Genomic DNA, 13,245 nt, shown 5'->3' on the forward strand with positions numbered 1-13,245 from the left:
CTCGCCCGCCCGGAAGTGGCAGAGCTGAGGTCTGCGTGCAGGTAGCCCCCTCCTCGCCATGCCCGGAAGACCCCTTTGGGTGTCACCGTGGGGAACCCGGGGAGCTGGAGGGAGGGTGCAGCTGTCAGAGGAACGCTGAGCACCCAGCTTTGGTTGAGACACCCAGTACACATCGGGGAGTGGCTGATTGGGTGCAGGGGAGGCTGCAGGAGGACATGGGCACTCCTCCCGGGTGTGGGAGGGTCAGAGCAGGCGTCCTGGGGCCGAAGCCATAGTACAGCGGGGAGGGCGCTGGCCTTGCATGCGGCCAACCTGGGTTCGGTCCCCAGTGTCCCATATGGTCCCCGGCGGCCCGCCAGGAGTCATTCCTGAGTGCAGAGCCAGGAGTAACTCCTGAGCATTGCCAGGTGTTACCCAAACCCGAATCCCTGTCCCCATTCAATAAAGAGTAGGGGTCCTGGAGGCAGCCGCTGGGCATCACCCTTTCCAGTTAGGTGACCACCCCTGAGCCTGTTTCCTTGCATGTGAAGTGTGTGTGTGGGGGGGGTGTCAGTAATCAAGCCTTAGGTGGCGGCCTATGGACGACTTCTAAAGAGCTGCTGGACTCCGGGGGCGCAGTGGGAAAGGGGGACGGACACTGGTGGCTAAAACCTCACCATGAAAGTAAAGAACCTTAGACTGTGGAGCTCCCCTCTGCATCATTGGGCAGCTCTGGGCAGCACTCTGAGCTAGTGACCTGGAACCCGGAATCTGGAACTCGCCTTCCTCCTTCTCAGCCAGGTCAGTCAGGGCACAGTCCCTGAGTCCCTGTCAGCCCCTGCGCAGGGCCAGAGGGAGAGTGCCACAGCCCGGGCTGCATGCTGGAGGGCACAGGGCCTCCAGCATGCACAGGGCACGTTGCATGCTGGAGGCCTGGGCTCCATCCCTGATACCACAGCGCCCCCCAGGCACCTCTGGGAATGACCAAACTAATAATAAGAATAATTATAATAAAGGAATTCCGGCATGGCACCTGGAACCTGTCCGAGGGACTCCATCCGCTCACTCAACAGATCAGCCAGCAGGTGCCGTGAACCCTCAGCCGGCCACGCCTGCTGAATTGCGGGCCTGTGTGTTCATTTACACCCCCGCCGCCTGTCATTCCGGCTTCGCCTCCTGCCATTGACCAGTCATCACTCAGTAGCTGTCCATCTGTCCGTCTGTAAGTTCTTTCTCATCTGGCACCAGCTGCAGGACCAAGTGAGCCCACGAGGGCAGGACGTCTGGGTGGGCCCAGCTCAGAGGTGGGAGAGGGCTTCAGAGGCAGGTGTGGGAGGGACTAGGTCCACTGCGGCAGAGCTGTCACCAGCTTTCCTGGGTGGGGGGGGGGGGGCAGGTGGCCCCCAGGGAGAACAGAGACCTCGGGCTAGAACCTGGTCAGCTTCACATATGGTTTCCCCAGCCCCACCAGGAGTAACCCTTGAGCGCTACTGGGTGTACCCCTCCCCCCCAAAAGAAGGGTGGTTTCATAGAGCTGGGACACCCGATCTGCCTCTCACAGTGGGATCCTGGGGGACAGAACCATACCCTAGCCCCTGCCCCTTCCTCTGACTGAAGGGCTGGGAGGAGCTGCATGGTGGGTTGAGCCAGAGATGTGTTTGGGTGAGGTGTGGGGTGCGGAGAGGAGGGCGGCCCCTTCCCAACACCTCACACTCTTGCCGACTCTTCAGAGCCACACGGGATCCTAACCCCAGTGCCCTGGGGGAGCCCAAGAATCCAGCCTGACCGGGAAGCTGGGACAACAAACACCGCCACTGCAGGCTGGATGCCATATGGGGTACCAGGGATCGAACTCGGGTTAGCAGAGAGCGTCCTCCCCTCTGTACTGGGGCTGCGGACTCTGGCTGGATTCTTACTACATACCGAAGGAGAAGTGCGCACTGGCTGCTCCCGGGGGTCTGTACATCCTGGGGGCAGGAGGGGCTGAGCACAAATGCTTCCTGCCAGTGGCTCTGGCTGACAGTGCAGATTGGTGGGTCTCACCCAGGAGTTTCAGAAGCAGGAACAGAGGTAGTGGGAGCTGAGAATGTGCCTTTCAAACAAATTTCTGGAAGGTGTGGAGGCTGGGGAAGGACCAGCAAGGCTCTGGAGTGGGGTCTGTGGCACTCAGCCCCATGCCATAGTTTATTCTCTTATTATTATTTTGGCTTTGGGGTCACACCCGGCAGTGCTCAGGGCTTACTCCTGGCTCTGCACTCAGGAATCACTCCTGGCAGTGCTGGGGGACCATGTGGGATGCTGGGGATCGGATCGGGGTTGGCTGCATGCAAGGCAAGTGCCCTATCCATTGTACTATCAGTCAGGCTCCACTTGGTGGATTCCAGAAAAGCCAATGCCTTTCTGACGGCTTCCAGGATCCCAGCCACTATTGTGGGGTCCTAGAAAGCTCTTGGGGGGGGGGGGAACTGCCTGTGGTGAAAGGAGTGCAGGGTGGGGTGGAGTGTGGTGGTAGGACCATGTGTCCTGGGGGTAAAATGCTCCTTACTGATTTTACTCAAATTCCTTTCTCTCTCTCTAGTTTTTGGGTCACAGCCCATGGTACTCAGGGGTTACTCTTGGTTCTGCACTCAGGAATTACTCCTGGTGGTACTTAGGGGACCCTATGGGACACCAGGGATTGAACCCGGATTGGCTGCGTGCAGGGCTAAAGCCCTCCCCGCTGTACTATTAATCCAGCCTCTCCTTTTTTCTCTTGATGCCACCACCATTAATTATTTTATTAATTAATGTAGGAGTACTGCTATTTATTCAGCCACTGATTAAACGGATTGAATTGGGCATGGACTCCACATTGCTTTTTTAAAAAATTTTTATTAGTGAAACACCATGAGGTACAGTTGTAGACTTACAAATTTTTGTGCTTGGGTTTCAGTTATACAATGATTGAGTACCCATCCCTCCACCAGTGCCCATTCCCCACCTCCAATGCTCCCAGCATCCCTCCCACCCCCCTCCACATTACTTTAAAAATTTTTTTTAATTGAATATCCATGAGATAGACCATTCAAAAGCTGTTCATAATTGGGTTTCAGTCGTACAGCGATCCAGCACCCATCCCTCCAGTGTACACTTCCCACCACCAGTGTCACCATCCCCCAACACCCGCCCCCCAACCCCAGCGTCCCTCTATGGGAGGCACTTTCCTTCTCGCTCGCTCTCTCCTTTTCCTTTTGTGCATTATGGTTTGCAATGCATGTGCTGGAGGTCATGGTGTTTGTTCAGGGCAAAATAACATTCAGTATTTTTATCCGGACGGTAAGGCTGGGGTAGCTTTCCAATTGGGTGGCAGCTTTGGGGTGTGGATGTGACTGCCAAGGTTTCCGGAAGTGAAGGGAGGTGGGGAGAGGTAGCCCATACCTGACCCCGAGAAAGTCTGGAGATTTCAGTCACAAAACCCGCATACCAGAATTTCCAGCAGATTATGTCTTGTTGAGATCTGTCCTGAGATGGCGGAGTCAGGTTGGGGGTATGGCAGCGATTGGGGATTGTGGAAATGAGCGGCTGCCAGGGGCTCTGCTTGGGCGGGCCACCAGTCCAATCCACCTCCCCCCCCCACACACACACACCAGTTTACCCCTGTCTGTTCAGCCATGCGCAGGTCTGAGATTGACTGTGGTTTTTGCGCTCTTTCGAGATTTATTTATGGGTCTCTAATAAGGCCAATAAATGGACTTGCATAGCTGAGCCAGAGGCGGTTTGTGGATGTGGCTCCCACATACCTAACTTTTGGCCATTTAATTTCTTGGTAAACTTGACCCCAAGTTGTTGGGGTCTGGCCAGAGGCACAGCGGTATATCAGGAAGTATCAGGGTATCAGGAAGCTTGAAGGCACCATCAGGCTGCTGAGGCATTCGCCGCGCAGTCCAGGTCGACCTGTTGGCGGCACCATACCCGCAACCACCATCAGCTTTAAACTTAAGAATTGCTGCACCATCTTCCCGGGATCTATATGGTGTGCGGACAGAGGCTGAGCACAGAAGCGCCAAACCCTCATTCAGATGAGTGAGAATGGAGAAAAGGGCGAGTCCAGACAGGGCTCAGGAGCGGCCCGGGGAAGATGGGGGCAGGTGCTGCTGGGTGAATCGAGCATCCCTGGGGTGTCCTGTCAGTCAGCACCCACATGCTGTGGATTTCAGAATGGGTATGGGCCTTGTCCCCGTGGAACCCGCGTCTCCCGGGAGGAAGGAAACGGCAATCTGGAGTCTGCCCAGACGTTCACCAGCAGGCTGTGAGGCATGGTTGGGGAAAACAGCCTCTTGGAGCACTGAGCAGGAGCATCTGACCTGACCCTCAAGGAGGGCTGCCATGAGGTGGAGACACCCGCCTTGAGACTGGGGTGAAAGCACAAAGTAAAGGCATTGCTCAGAGAGAGACACAAGCCGAGGGGAGAGCTGGCGACCGTGTCTAGGCACTGAAGCAGAAGCGACTGCGGTGTGTGGCCGCAGGGGCACAGAGGGCTAAGGTAGGACAGGCTGCCTCCTAGGCTGATAGAAATGGGTGGAGGAGGGGCTGGAGCCATAGCACAGTGGGTAGGGAATTTGCCTTGCATGTGGCTGACCCGGGTTCGATTCCAGCATCCCTTATGGTCCCCAGAGCACCACCAGGAGTGATTCCTGAGTGCAGAGCCAGGAGTAAACCCCTGTAAACCCAAAGAGGAAAAAAAAAAAACCGGATGGGGGAGTAGATTTGGGGAAGGGGTTTCCCCTGGCAGCTTGGTGAGAGGGGGAACCCTGTTTACACAGCCTCAGAAGGGGACCCCTGGTTCTCCCTGACCTACCCCTGTTCTCGAGGGTCTGAGAGACTTCAGCATCAGCGAGAGCTGGGTTTCAGGCCCCCGGCTTGCAGGGCAGGCCTAGATGTGCAGACCTGGTGGGGGGCTGTGGGTCCCCAGGCACAGGACATGGGTCACATGGGTGGAGTGCTGGGGACTGAGGCTGGGCGGGGCCCTTTCCGTGCCCCCCCCCACCCCCCACTGGGTACCGGCTACAGGTGGGTGGCCATAGCAACACGGTCCGGGAATGGGGTGGTGGGGGGGGAGGGAGGGGTCCAGCACTCTGTATATGACCCAAGCAGCAGGTGGCTCTGGCCCCGCGCCTGCCCGGTGCGCGCCCCTGCGCGAGCCGAGCGTGCTGACAGTGCCCAGGAGGTGCGCGTCGCCTCCGCTGCGCACCGGGCCGCGCAGGGGGGGTGTCGGGGCCAGGCGACCCTGAGCGGCCGGGCCGGGCCGGGCGGGGGGGAGGCGGGCGCGCGGGCGGGGGCGCCGAGCGAGCGAGCGAGCGAGCGGCGCTGTGCGCGCGGAGGAGGAGGGCCGCGGGTGGGCGCGCTCCAGGACGGCCGGGACCCGGCCCCGCGAGCCCCCCTCCCCGGAGGGAGGCCGCGCCCCCGCCGGCCGCATGCTGCACATGGTGAAGACCCTGGCCCAGTTCACCATCGCGCTGGAGGACATGCGCGAGCTGGGCCCCGACGCTGCCTCCGGGGAGCCCGCCGGCGGCGGCGGTGGCAGCGGCAGCAGCAGCAGCAGCGGCGCGGAGGCCGCCGCCGAGGAGCCCGGGGAGGCCCAGGTAGGGGGGAGGGGGAGGGGCACCTCGGAAGCCGGCCGAGCTGGATGGACGGAGGGGGGGGGGCCGCTGGTTTGTGAGCAGGCGCCGGGCTTCGGCAGCACCAGGATGGTAGAGGGGCCTGCACCCGGGGAATGGGAGACAACCCAGCCCCGCACCCAGGCTTGTTCCTGCTGGTCCGGCCCTCCCGAGCCCCCGACCTTTTGGGGTGCAGAGAGAGGCCCGCTAGGTGGTGGTCCCACCTCCCGCTTGGGCCTGAAGCGGACAGCCCCCTGTGTATGTTCTGGATTCCGGAGAGGCTGGCTACCGTGTGTGTGTGTGTGTGTGTGTGTGTGTGTGTGTGTGTGTGTGTGTGTCTCCCCTCCCCCACGGCCCTGGCCTTGCCTCCGGGACTTGGAGGCATTTCCCTGGTGGCGATGGGGTTCCCCTCTACCAGGGTGTGTTCTCCTGCAGGGGATGGGGTCTGGAGCTCCTTCCCTTTGTGTCTCTGCCTGGCCATTCTCCTGGACTCGAGTGGGGGTTCTGTCCGCTACCCTGCTTCCCGCTGGGACACGTGGTGTGTCTCCTTGGGGTGTCTGGCCTCTCCTGGGTCTCCACAGGCCTCTGCTGTCACGTCCCAGATTGGGGCCTTGGGCCTTGGGTGGCGGCGGAGATGCCCTAGTCTAGTCTCACAGGCCCATCTCAGTGGCTTCCTCTGCCTTGCAGTGAAAGTCCGGGATGGGGCCACCGGGAAGGGGCTGCTGCTGAACTCTGCCCTTCCCTGCACTCTGCCCCAAACGGCAGGCAGGCCCCCCTCCTATGTGAGTCCCCCTCACAGGCTTGGCCGGGTCAGGAGTGGGGCAGAGGGCCGGCAGCTGGAGATAGATGGGCTTGCCGAGATGGAGTCGGAAAAGGGCCTGGTCGTCATTGTTGCTTTGGAGTCAGCTCAGAAGTGCTCAGGGCCTACTTCCGGCTCTGGTAGTGCTCAGGGGACTATAAGGTACTGGGGGTCAAACTCAGGACCCTTCTCCGCAGCCTTCTGAGCCATCTCTCTGGCCTAGCTTGGGTGTCTGAAGGCCCCTGTGTGAGAAGCAGGCTCTGGTGTGTTGTTTTGTTTTGTTTTTTTCCTGTTGTTTTTGGGCCACACCCAGCCATGCTCACGGCTTACTCCTGGCTCTGTGCTCAGGGCTTACTTCTGGCTCTGTCCTCAGGGATCACTCCTGTCGGGGCCTGGGGGACCGTATGGGATGCGGGGATTGGACCCGGGTCGGCCGCGTGCACCTTCCCCTCAGTGCTATTTCTCCTGGCCCCAGACCTGTGCTCTGCTCCCCTCCCTTTGCTTGTATGCCGGGGGGGCTGGGGAAGGGCTGGTTGGCTGGGAAGGGTTACTGGATAGAGGACAAAGTGGACTCCAGGATGCTTCCGTGCTGGGGCCCTCAGTCAGCATGGTCGGTTGAGGAGACTGGCCCTACACTGTGTGCCTGCCCTCTCAGGCCGTGCCCACGGGAGAAGGACCCTGGCCCTGAGCTGTGGAGCTGTGTGTGTGTGAGGCCACTGGAGGCCGTACCTGAGACCTCTCAGGGAGGTCCCCCTGGCCTTGATGTGCCCGCCCCCTCTCTGGCTCATGACACCTCCTACAGGAAGCTGCCCTGGGTTTTTCTCCCTTTCTGGTGTTTGGACCTGGTGTGCTCCTTAGGCAGGCAAGACTCCCAACCTGGTGCTGGGGCCCATGCTAGGGATCGAGCCCAGAGCTCCCCCGTGCAAAGCATGTGCTCGCCCAGCCCTGGTTCCTCATTCCTCAGGAGCACCTAGGGAAGCAGGAACAGTGAGGCAGGCTCCGGGCCTTCTTACCCCTCACCCAGGACCCCCTCCACAGTGGGTCTCCTTTCCACCCCACCTTAACTCCCAGCATGGGCACCCACTTTCCCGGACTCCCCTCACTGTAGGGCGGGTCTGAGTTGTTTGGTTGGTGTTTTGTTTGTTTTTTGGTTGGGTTTGAGGGTTTTGTCTTTTGTTTTTTGTTTTTACCTAAGTTTAAAGTTTATTAATGTCTTTCATTTTAAAAATTTGTATTTATTAAAGAGCCATGATTTACAAAGTTGTTAGGTGTAAGTTCTGGGGTCAGAGGGAGGCTTACTCTGGGCAGTAGGTGGACAGCAGCTGGCGCAGGCCAGTCCCTTAGCCCACAGTGGTGATCAGGTCAAGCGGCTGCCTGTCTGCAGGGCCCCTCAGCTCGGGGGCTGGACACCCACCAGCTGTGTGCAGAGAGTGTCCGCTTGACCAGCAGGCCTTAAGGCTGAAGCTCAGGATGGGGGGGGGTAAGTCCCAGAGGAGACAGCAGTGGGGCCCATATCCAGGAAGACTAGTGGTCAGTGCTATCTGGGAAGGCATGTGGAGGAAGCCCGGGCCAGAATCCCCAGAGGTCCAGGTAATAAACTGAGACCCAGGGAGCAGAATACTCCCAGGCCTGCTTCTGGCAAGTCCTCCCTCAGAACCAGGGCTGCCCACCCATTCAGGGGGTGACCCTGGAGAGTGGGCCGAATCTGGGCCTCTTTGAAAGGGAGGAGGATATGAAGGCAGTGGGAGGGTAGGGAAGGGGGTATACTGGGCATATTGGTGGTGGGGAATGTGCACTGGTGGAGGGATGGGTGTTTGATCATGTGTAAGCCAAACATGAAAGCTTGTAACTGTATTTCATGGTGATTCGATAAAAAAAATAAAAATAGAAAAATAAAATAACATAAGAATAATTAAAAAAAAAAAAAGGCAGGAGAATGAGAAAATGTCCATGCCCGTGGGGGTGGGGGGTCTCCTTGACTGCATTTCACTGACACCCGTGCAGGGGGGCTGAGGGAAGGTCAGAGGCAGGGGTGCTGAGGGGCGATGGGGGCAGATAACCTGTGGATGTTGTCCAGTGAGGAGGAGGCAAGATTGGGCCCAGGAATCCTGGAGCCGATTTCCCAGGATGTGCACGGGGGTGGGGGCAGGTGTTAACAAAGCTGCACTCACCCTCCCTCTGCCTCTGCCCCCCAGGACATGCGGAAGCACGTGACCATGACACTGCTGGACACGGAGCAATCATATGTGGGGTCTCTGCGAACCCTGATGCAGGTGAGACACGAGGACGGGAGCGGGAGCCGCCTCCTAGAGAAAGCAGAGACAGACCAGCCCCCACAGCTCAGGCAGGGGCCCCCACTCGCTGCCCTTCACCTCCCTGGGTCTGAGACCTGGGACCACCGTCTCCCATACCCCGTCCTTTCCTTCATGGGAAGTAGGTGTTGGGTGGAATTCGGGGGAGACTCCGAGACAGGAGGCGCAGAATTCACTCATGCATATGACCCAGCCCAGCCCTTCCGGGGCCGTTGGGGGACACGTGATGGGGTCCCCACAGCCCATACACACAGTGGAGGGTGCAGACTGTGCCGAAACCCTCACAGACTCCAGAAGCCTGCTGAGCACTAGAAAGCGGGGAGCAGAGATGCCGAGACCAGGGGGTGGGGGTGAGGGTGGGGGAGCTGGTCTGCTGTGGGGAGTCAGAGGGGGTGAGCCCAGGCCAGGCCGGGAGGCCCTGCGGGGGGAGGGCGCATGGTGAAAGGCAGGGCTTAGTAATCTCAGTCACACAAAAACAACACCGCCCGTGAAAATGAGCGGAACTGCAGCGTGGGGGGCCGGGGAAGCCCCAAGTCCTTCCCTAGTTCCATAGGCGCACGGCCGTGGTGGCCCCAGAGCCGCTGGCAAGACAGGGCTGACCTGAGCCAGGATGTGAAACCATCAAGGGGGCCGGAGAGAGTAGATAGCTGGCCTGGCGTGTGGCCAACCTGGGTTCAATTCCCACACCATATATGGCCCCCCAAGCTCTGCCGGGAGGGACCCCTGAGCACAGAGCCAGGAGTAAGCCCCGCACATATGCAGGTGTAGCTCCAAAACACAGACACACAAATGAGTAAAAATTTATGTAATTTGTGTTGTTGTTGGTTTCGGGGAGCTGTACCTAGCATGCACAGGGCTGGCTCTGCACTTGGGGATCACTCTTTGTGGACTCAGGGTGACCGCATGGGATGCTGGGGACTGAGCCTGGATCACCTTGTACAAGGCCAGCATCCTACCTGCTGTGCGATCACTCCAGCCCCCTTGTCTAGTTTTTTTTTAAAGAACAAAACATGAAGGGGCAGAATCCGCTTTGGAATCGCCCACATCCCAACTTGGGGGTGCGTAGTTCCTTTCATTTTATAGCGTTCTCTTCTCTCTTTCTTACTTCTTGAAGAAAACTATTTTGTTTTCAAACCAAAAATATTTCTCAGAATTTTCCCCAAAATGAAGGGGCCTGGGGCAGCTCAGATGGGCTGAGGCATTTGCCTTGCACATGACCGACCCTGAGTTGACCCCCAGCATGGCAGTTGGCCCTGCAAGTGCAGATCCAGGGGTAAGCCCCCGGCACTACTGGGTTGACAACCCCATCCCCAAATGAAAGGGCCGGGGAGATGGCTCAAAGGGCTGGCATGCGCTGCTGTGGGCCTGATGGGTCCCTGTGTCCCTGTGTCCGCCAAGCCCTCGCAGCTGGGCTCAGGATCCTGGGAGTGGCCCCCAGTCCCCCTACGTACTGCTTGTTAGGTCTCCCCCCCAAAAAAAAAGAACTACATCGTTTCTCTTTGGGCATCACACCCAGCAGTGCCTGGATCTGTGTTCAGTGGTTAGACCTGATGGAGCTCAGGGGACCATATGGGGTACCAGGTTGCGTTCAAGGCAGGTGCTATATCCACGGGCCCTGGTTTCTCCAGTTTGAGTTTTGTTTTTGTTTTTGAGTTCCACCTGGCTGTGCTCAGGGCTGACTCCTGGCTATGTGCTCAGGGATCACTCCTGGGGCTGGAGTGATATAGCACAGCGGGTAGGGCGTTTGCCTTGCATGCAGCCAACATGCAGCCAAACCCAGGTTTGATTCCCAGCATCCCATATGGTCCCCCGAGCACCGCCGGGAGTAATTCCTGAGTGCATGAGCCAGGAGTAACCCCTGAGCATCGCTGGGTGTGACCCAAAAAGCAAAAAAAAAAAAAAAAAAAAAAGAGATCACTCCTGACAGGGCTCGGGGGACTCTGTGCAGTGCCAGGGATCAAACCTGGGTCGGCCTCATGCAAGGCAAGTGCCCTGCCTGCTTTTTTCTCTGTAGCCCCCAGTTTCTCTTTGTAAAACACAGAAAGGAGAACTCCAAGTGGGGCCTGTCTTGGTGGTGCCGTCCTTCATCCTGCCCTCTGCTTCCTGACAGTAATGTGGGGCCAGAGAGATGGTTCAGCGGGCAGCGAACTTATCTTGCACATGGCCAGCCCCAGTTTAGTCCCTGACACTGAAGATGGTCCCCTGAACTCCTCCTGAGCACCACTGGGTGTGACTCAAAAAACAAAAACAACAAAAACTAGAATATCAGCTTCCCAAGGAAGAGGTAATACAGTGGTTAGGGTGCAGTTGAGGGTCAGTCCCCAGCACCACTGGGTGCACGTGCCTGGAGACACCCAAGCAGAGAGTGACATGACAAGACTTGAGCAGCATGGCATCCTTGGGCCCTTGCACTGAACCACTGCCCCAGTTACTTGAGGATCACCAGTGGGCCCCTGGGCCTCCTGAGCACTGCCTGAGAAGCCCCCCTCACCCCCACCCCTAAGCCAGTTCCCATGGGGTCAAGCAACAGTGCGGCCGGTAGAGCATTTGCCTTGCCTGCAGGTGACCCAGATTTGACCCCCAGCATCCCTTATCCCTGAGCACACCAGAAATAATTTCTGAGTGCAGAGCCAGGGGTGAGCCCTGAATTCCTGTTGGGTGTGGCCCAAATTCAAACAAACAAACAAACAAACAAATCAGCTCCTTTGGGGCCAGAGATAGTATAGCCTGCAAGGCATATGACCCACACTTGATCCTGGAGCAAGCCCTGAGCTTTTTGTTTGGGTGTGGCTCCCACAAAAAAAAATAAGCAAAGCAAAGTAAACAAGCAAATAAGGCAGCTCCCTAGGGTGGCCTGCTGTGTGCCCCCCCCCCCCCCCCAAGCCGCATGAGGCTCCCCTGGTCATGCGAGTGAGAGAGTGTGCAGGTCAAACCCCTCCCGGCCTCTGCCTCTGGTCTCCATTCATTGATTGTTCAATCCCCCACTACGCCTGCTCCTAGGCAAACTCCTCCCCCAGCAAGCGAGAGGATTCTGTCCAGCTCCTTCTTGAGCTCCTTTTCTAAAATAGACCAAACAGACCGGATGTGTTACAGTGTTTACTTTGAAATGTATTCCAACGTGGGACTGTGCCACACATCCGCCTTGCTTGGGCTTGTCGTTACAGCTTTGGCCAGGAGGGGGCAACCACCCCACAGCACACGGCACCTTAGCCGGGATGTCGGATGCTGCAGAAATGCCACAGAACGCAGATTTGTGTTGGAGAGTAGGTGTGTTAGTTACAGCTGACCAGCAGAGTGAAAAACTCTTAGGACGGTGTTCAGATATGAAACTGAAAGCCTCCGTTCTGCTCTAGCAAATGCTTGTCATGTGCGGTCCATATTTTAACAGGATATCGAGAGATGCCACCTTCCAATTTAATGAACAACATATTCTAATCAACGGCATATCCCAATTTAATGATCAGCATATCCGATTTTTATTGACAAGCAATGTTTAAAGACAAAAATGGGGGTCTGGGGAGATAGTACAACAGGTAGGGTGCTTGCCGGGCATCTGACTGATCTGGGTTTGATCCCTGGCACCCCATATGATCCCCCAAGCACTGCCAGGAGTGACCCTTCAACGAAGCTGGGTGCAGCCCAAAACACAAAATAAAATAAAGACAAAAATAATGACACATTTGACTTTTATTTGTGTGTTTCCATTACATGGTAAACTAACAGAGCAGGGATATTATTTTCATTTATTTTGGGGGGAGGTGGGCCATACCCAGTGGTTCTCAGGACTCACTCCTGGCTCTATGCTCAGGGATCACAGAAAATAGAGGTGATCGGGGGACAGTATGGGATTCTAGGGGTCGAACCCAGGTCATGCAAGTGCAGGGCAATCACCCTTGTACTCTCCAACCCCAGGGCAGGGATTTTAATCTCTTTGGTTCAGTGATGTCTCCCAAGTCTTTGGTCAGTGCCTGGCGCATAGTTAATGCTCAAAAAATGCTTATTGAATTGGCACCGGAGAGATAGTGCAGGGGTTAAAGTGCTTGCTTGCATCCACCAACATGGTTTGACCCCCCCTGGCACCATATATGGTTCCCCAAGCACCAGCAGGAGTCACTCCTGAACACAGAGCCAGGATGGCCTCAACCTCCTGAAACAAAGGAGGTTTGCCCAAATGCTAAATCGCCCAATGTGGAGGGTGGTCTTCCAGAGAACCCAATCTTTTCTTTTTTTTTTTTTGCTTTTTGGGTCACCCCCAGCGATGCACAGGAGTTACTCCTGGTTCATGCACTCAGGAATTACTCCTGGTGGTGCTCAGGGGACCATACGGGATGCTGGGAATCGAACCTGGGTCGGCTGCATACAAGGCAAACACCCTACCCGCTGTGCTCCAGCCCCCAGTCTTTTTTTTTTTTTTATCTTCCTCCCTCCGAGCTCTGTTTGCTCAGGAACTCCACACACCTTTCCTGAGCCTCCTCCCTCTTATGCTGAGCTGTGACTTGTACCGTGACGGGTCTGGGCT

General features: G+C 57.2%; 1 protein-coding gene across 1 annotated transcript in view; it reads left to right on the plus strand.

Moving 5' to 3' along the window:
• The window catches only part of ARHGEF17 (Rho guanine nucleotide exchange factor 17), a 55,361-nt gene that overhangs the window by 28,392 nt on the left and 13,724 nt on the right, over window positions 1-13,245 (plus strand). The window contains exon 2 of the mRNA XM_056116006.1: window positions 8,610-8,687. Coding sequence (XP_055971981.1) covers window positions 8,610-8,687 — 78 coding nt within the window. The remainder of the gene's footprint in view (window positions 1-8,609; window positions 8,688-13,245) is intronic.

Source organism: Sorex fumeus, unplaced genomic scaffold, assembly GCF_029834395.1.
Source record: "Sorex fumeus unplaced genomic scaffold, SorFum_2.1 ptg000030l, whole genome shotgun sequence".
NCBI lineage: Eukaryota > Metazoa > Chordata > Mammalia > Eulipotyphla > Soricidae > Sorex > Sorex fumeus.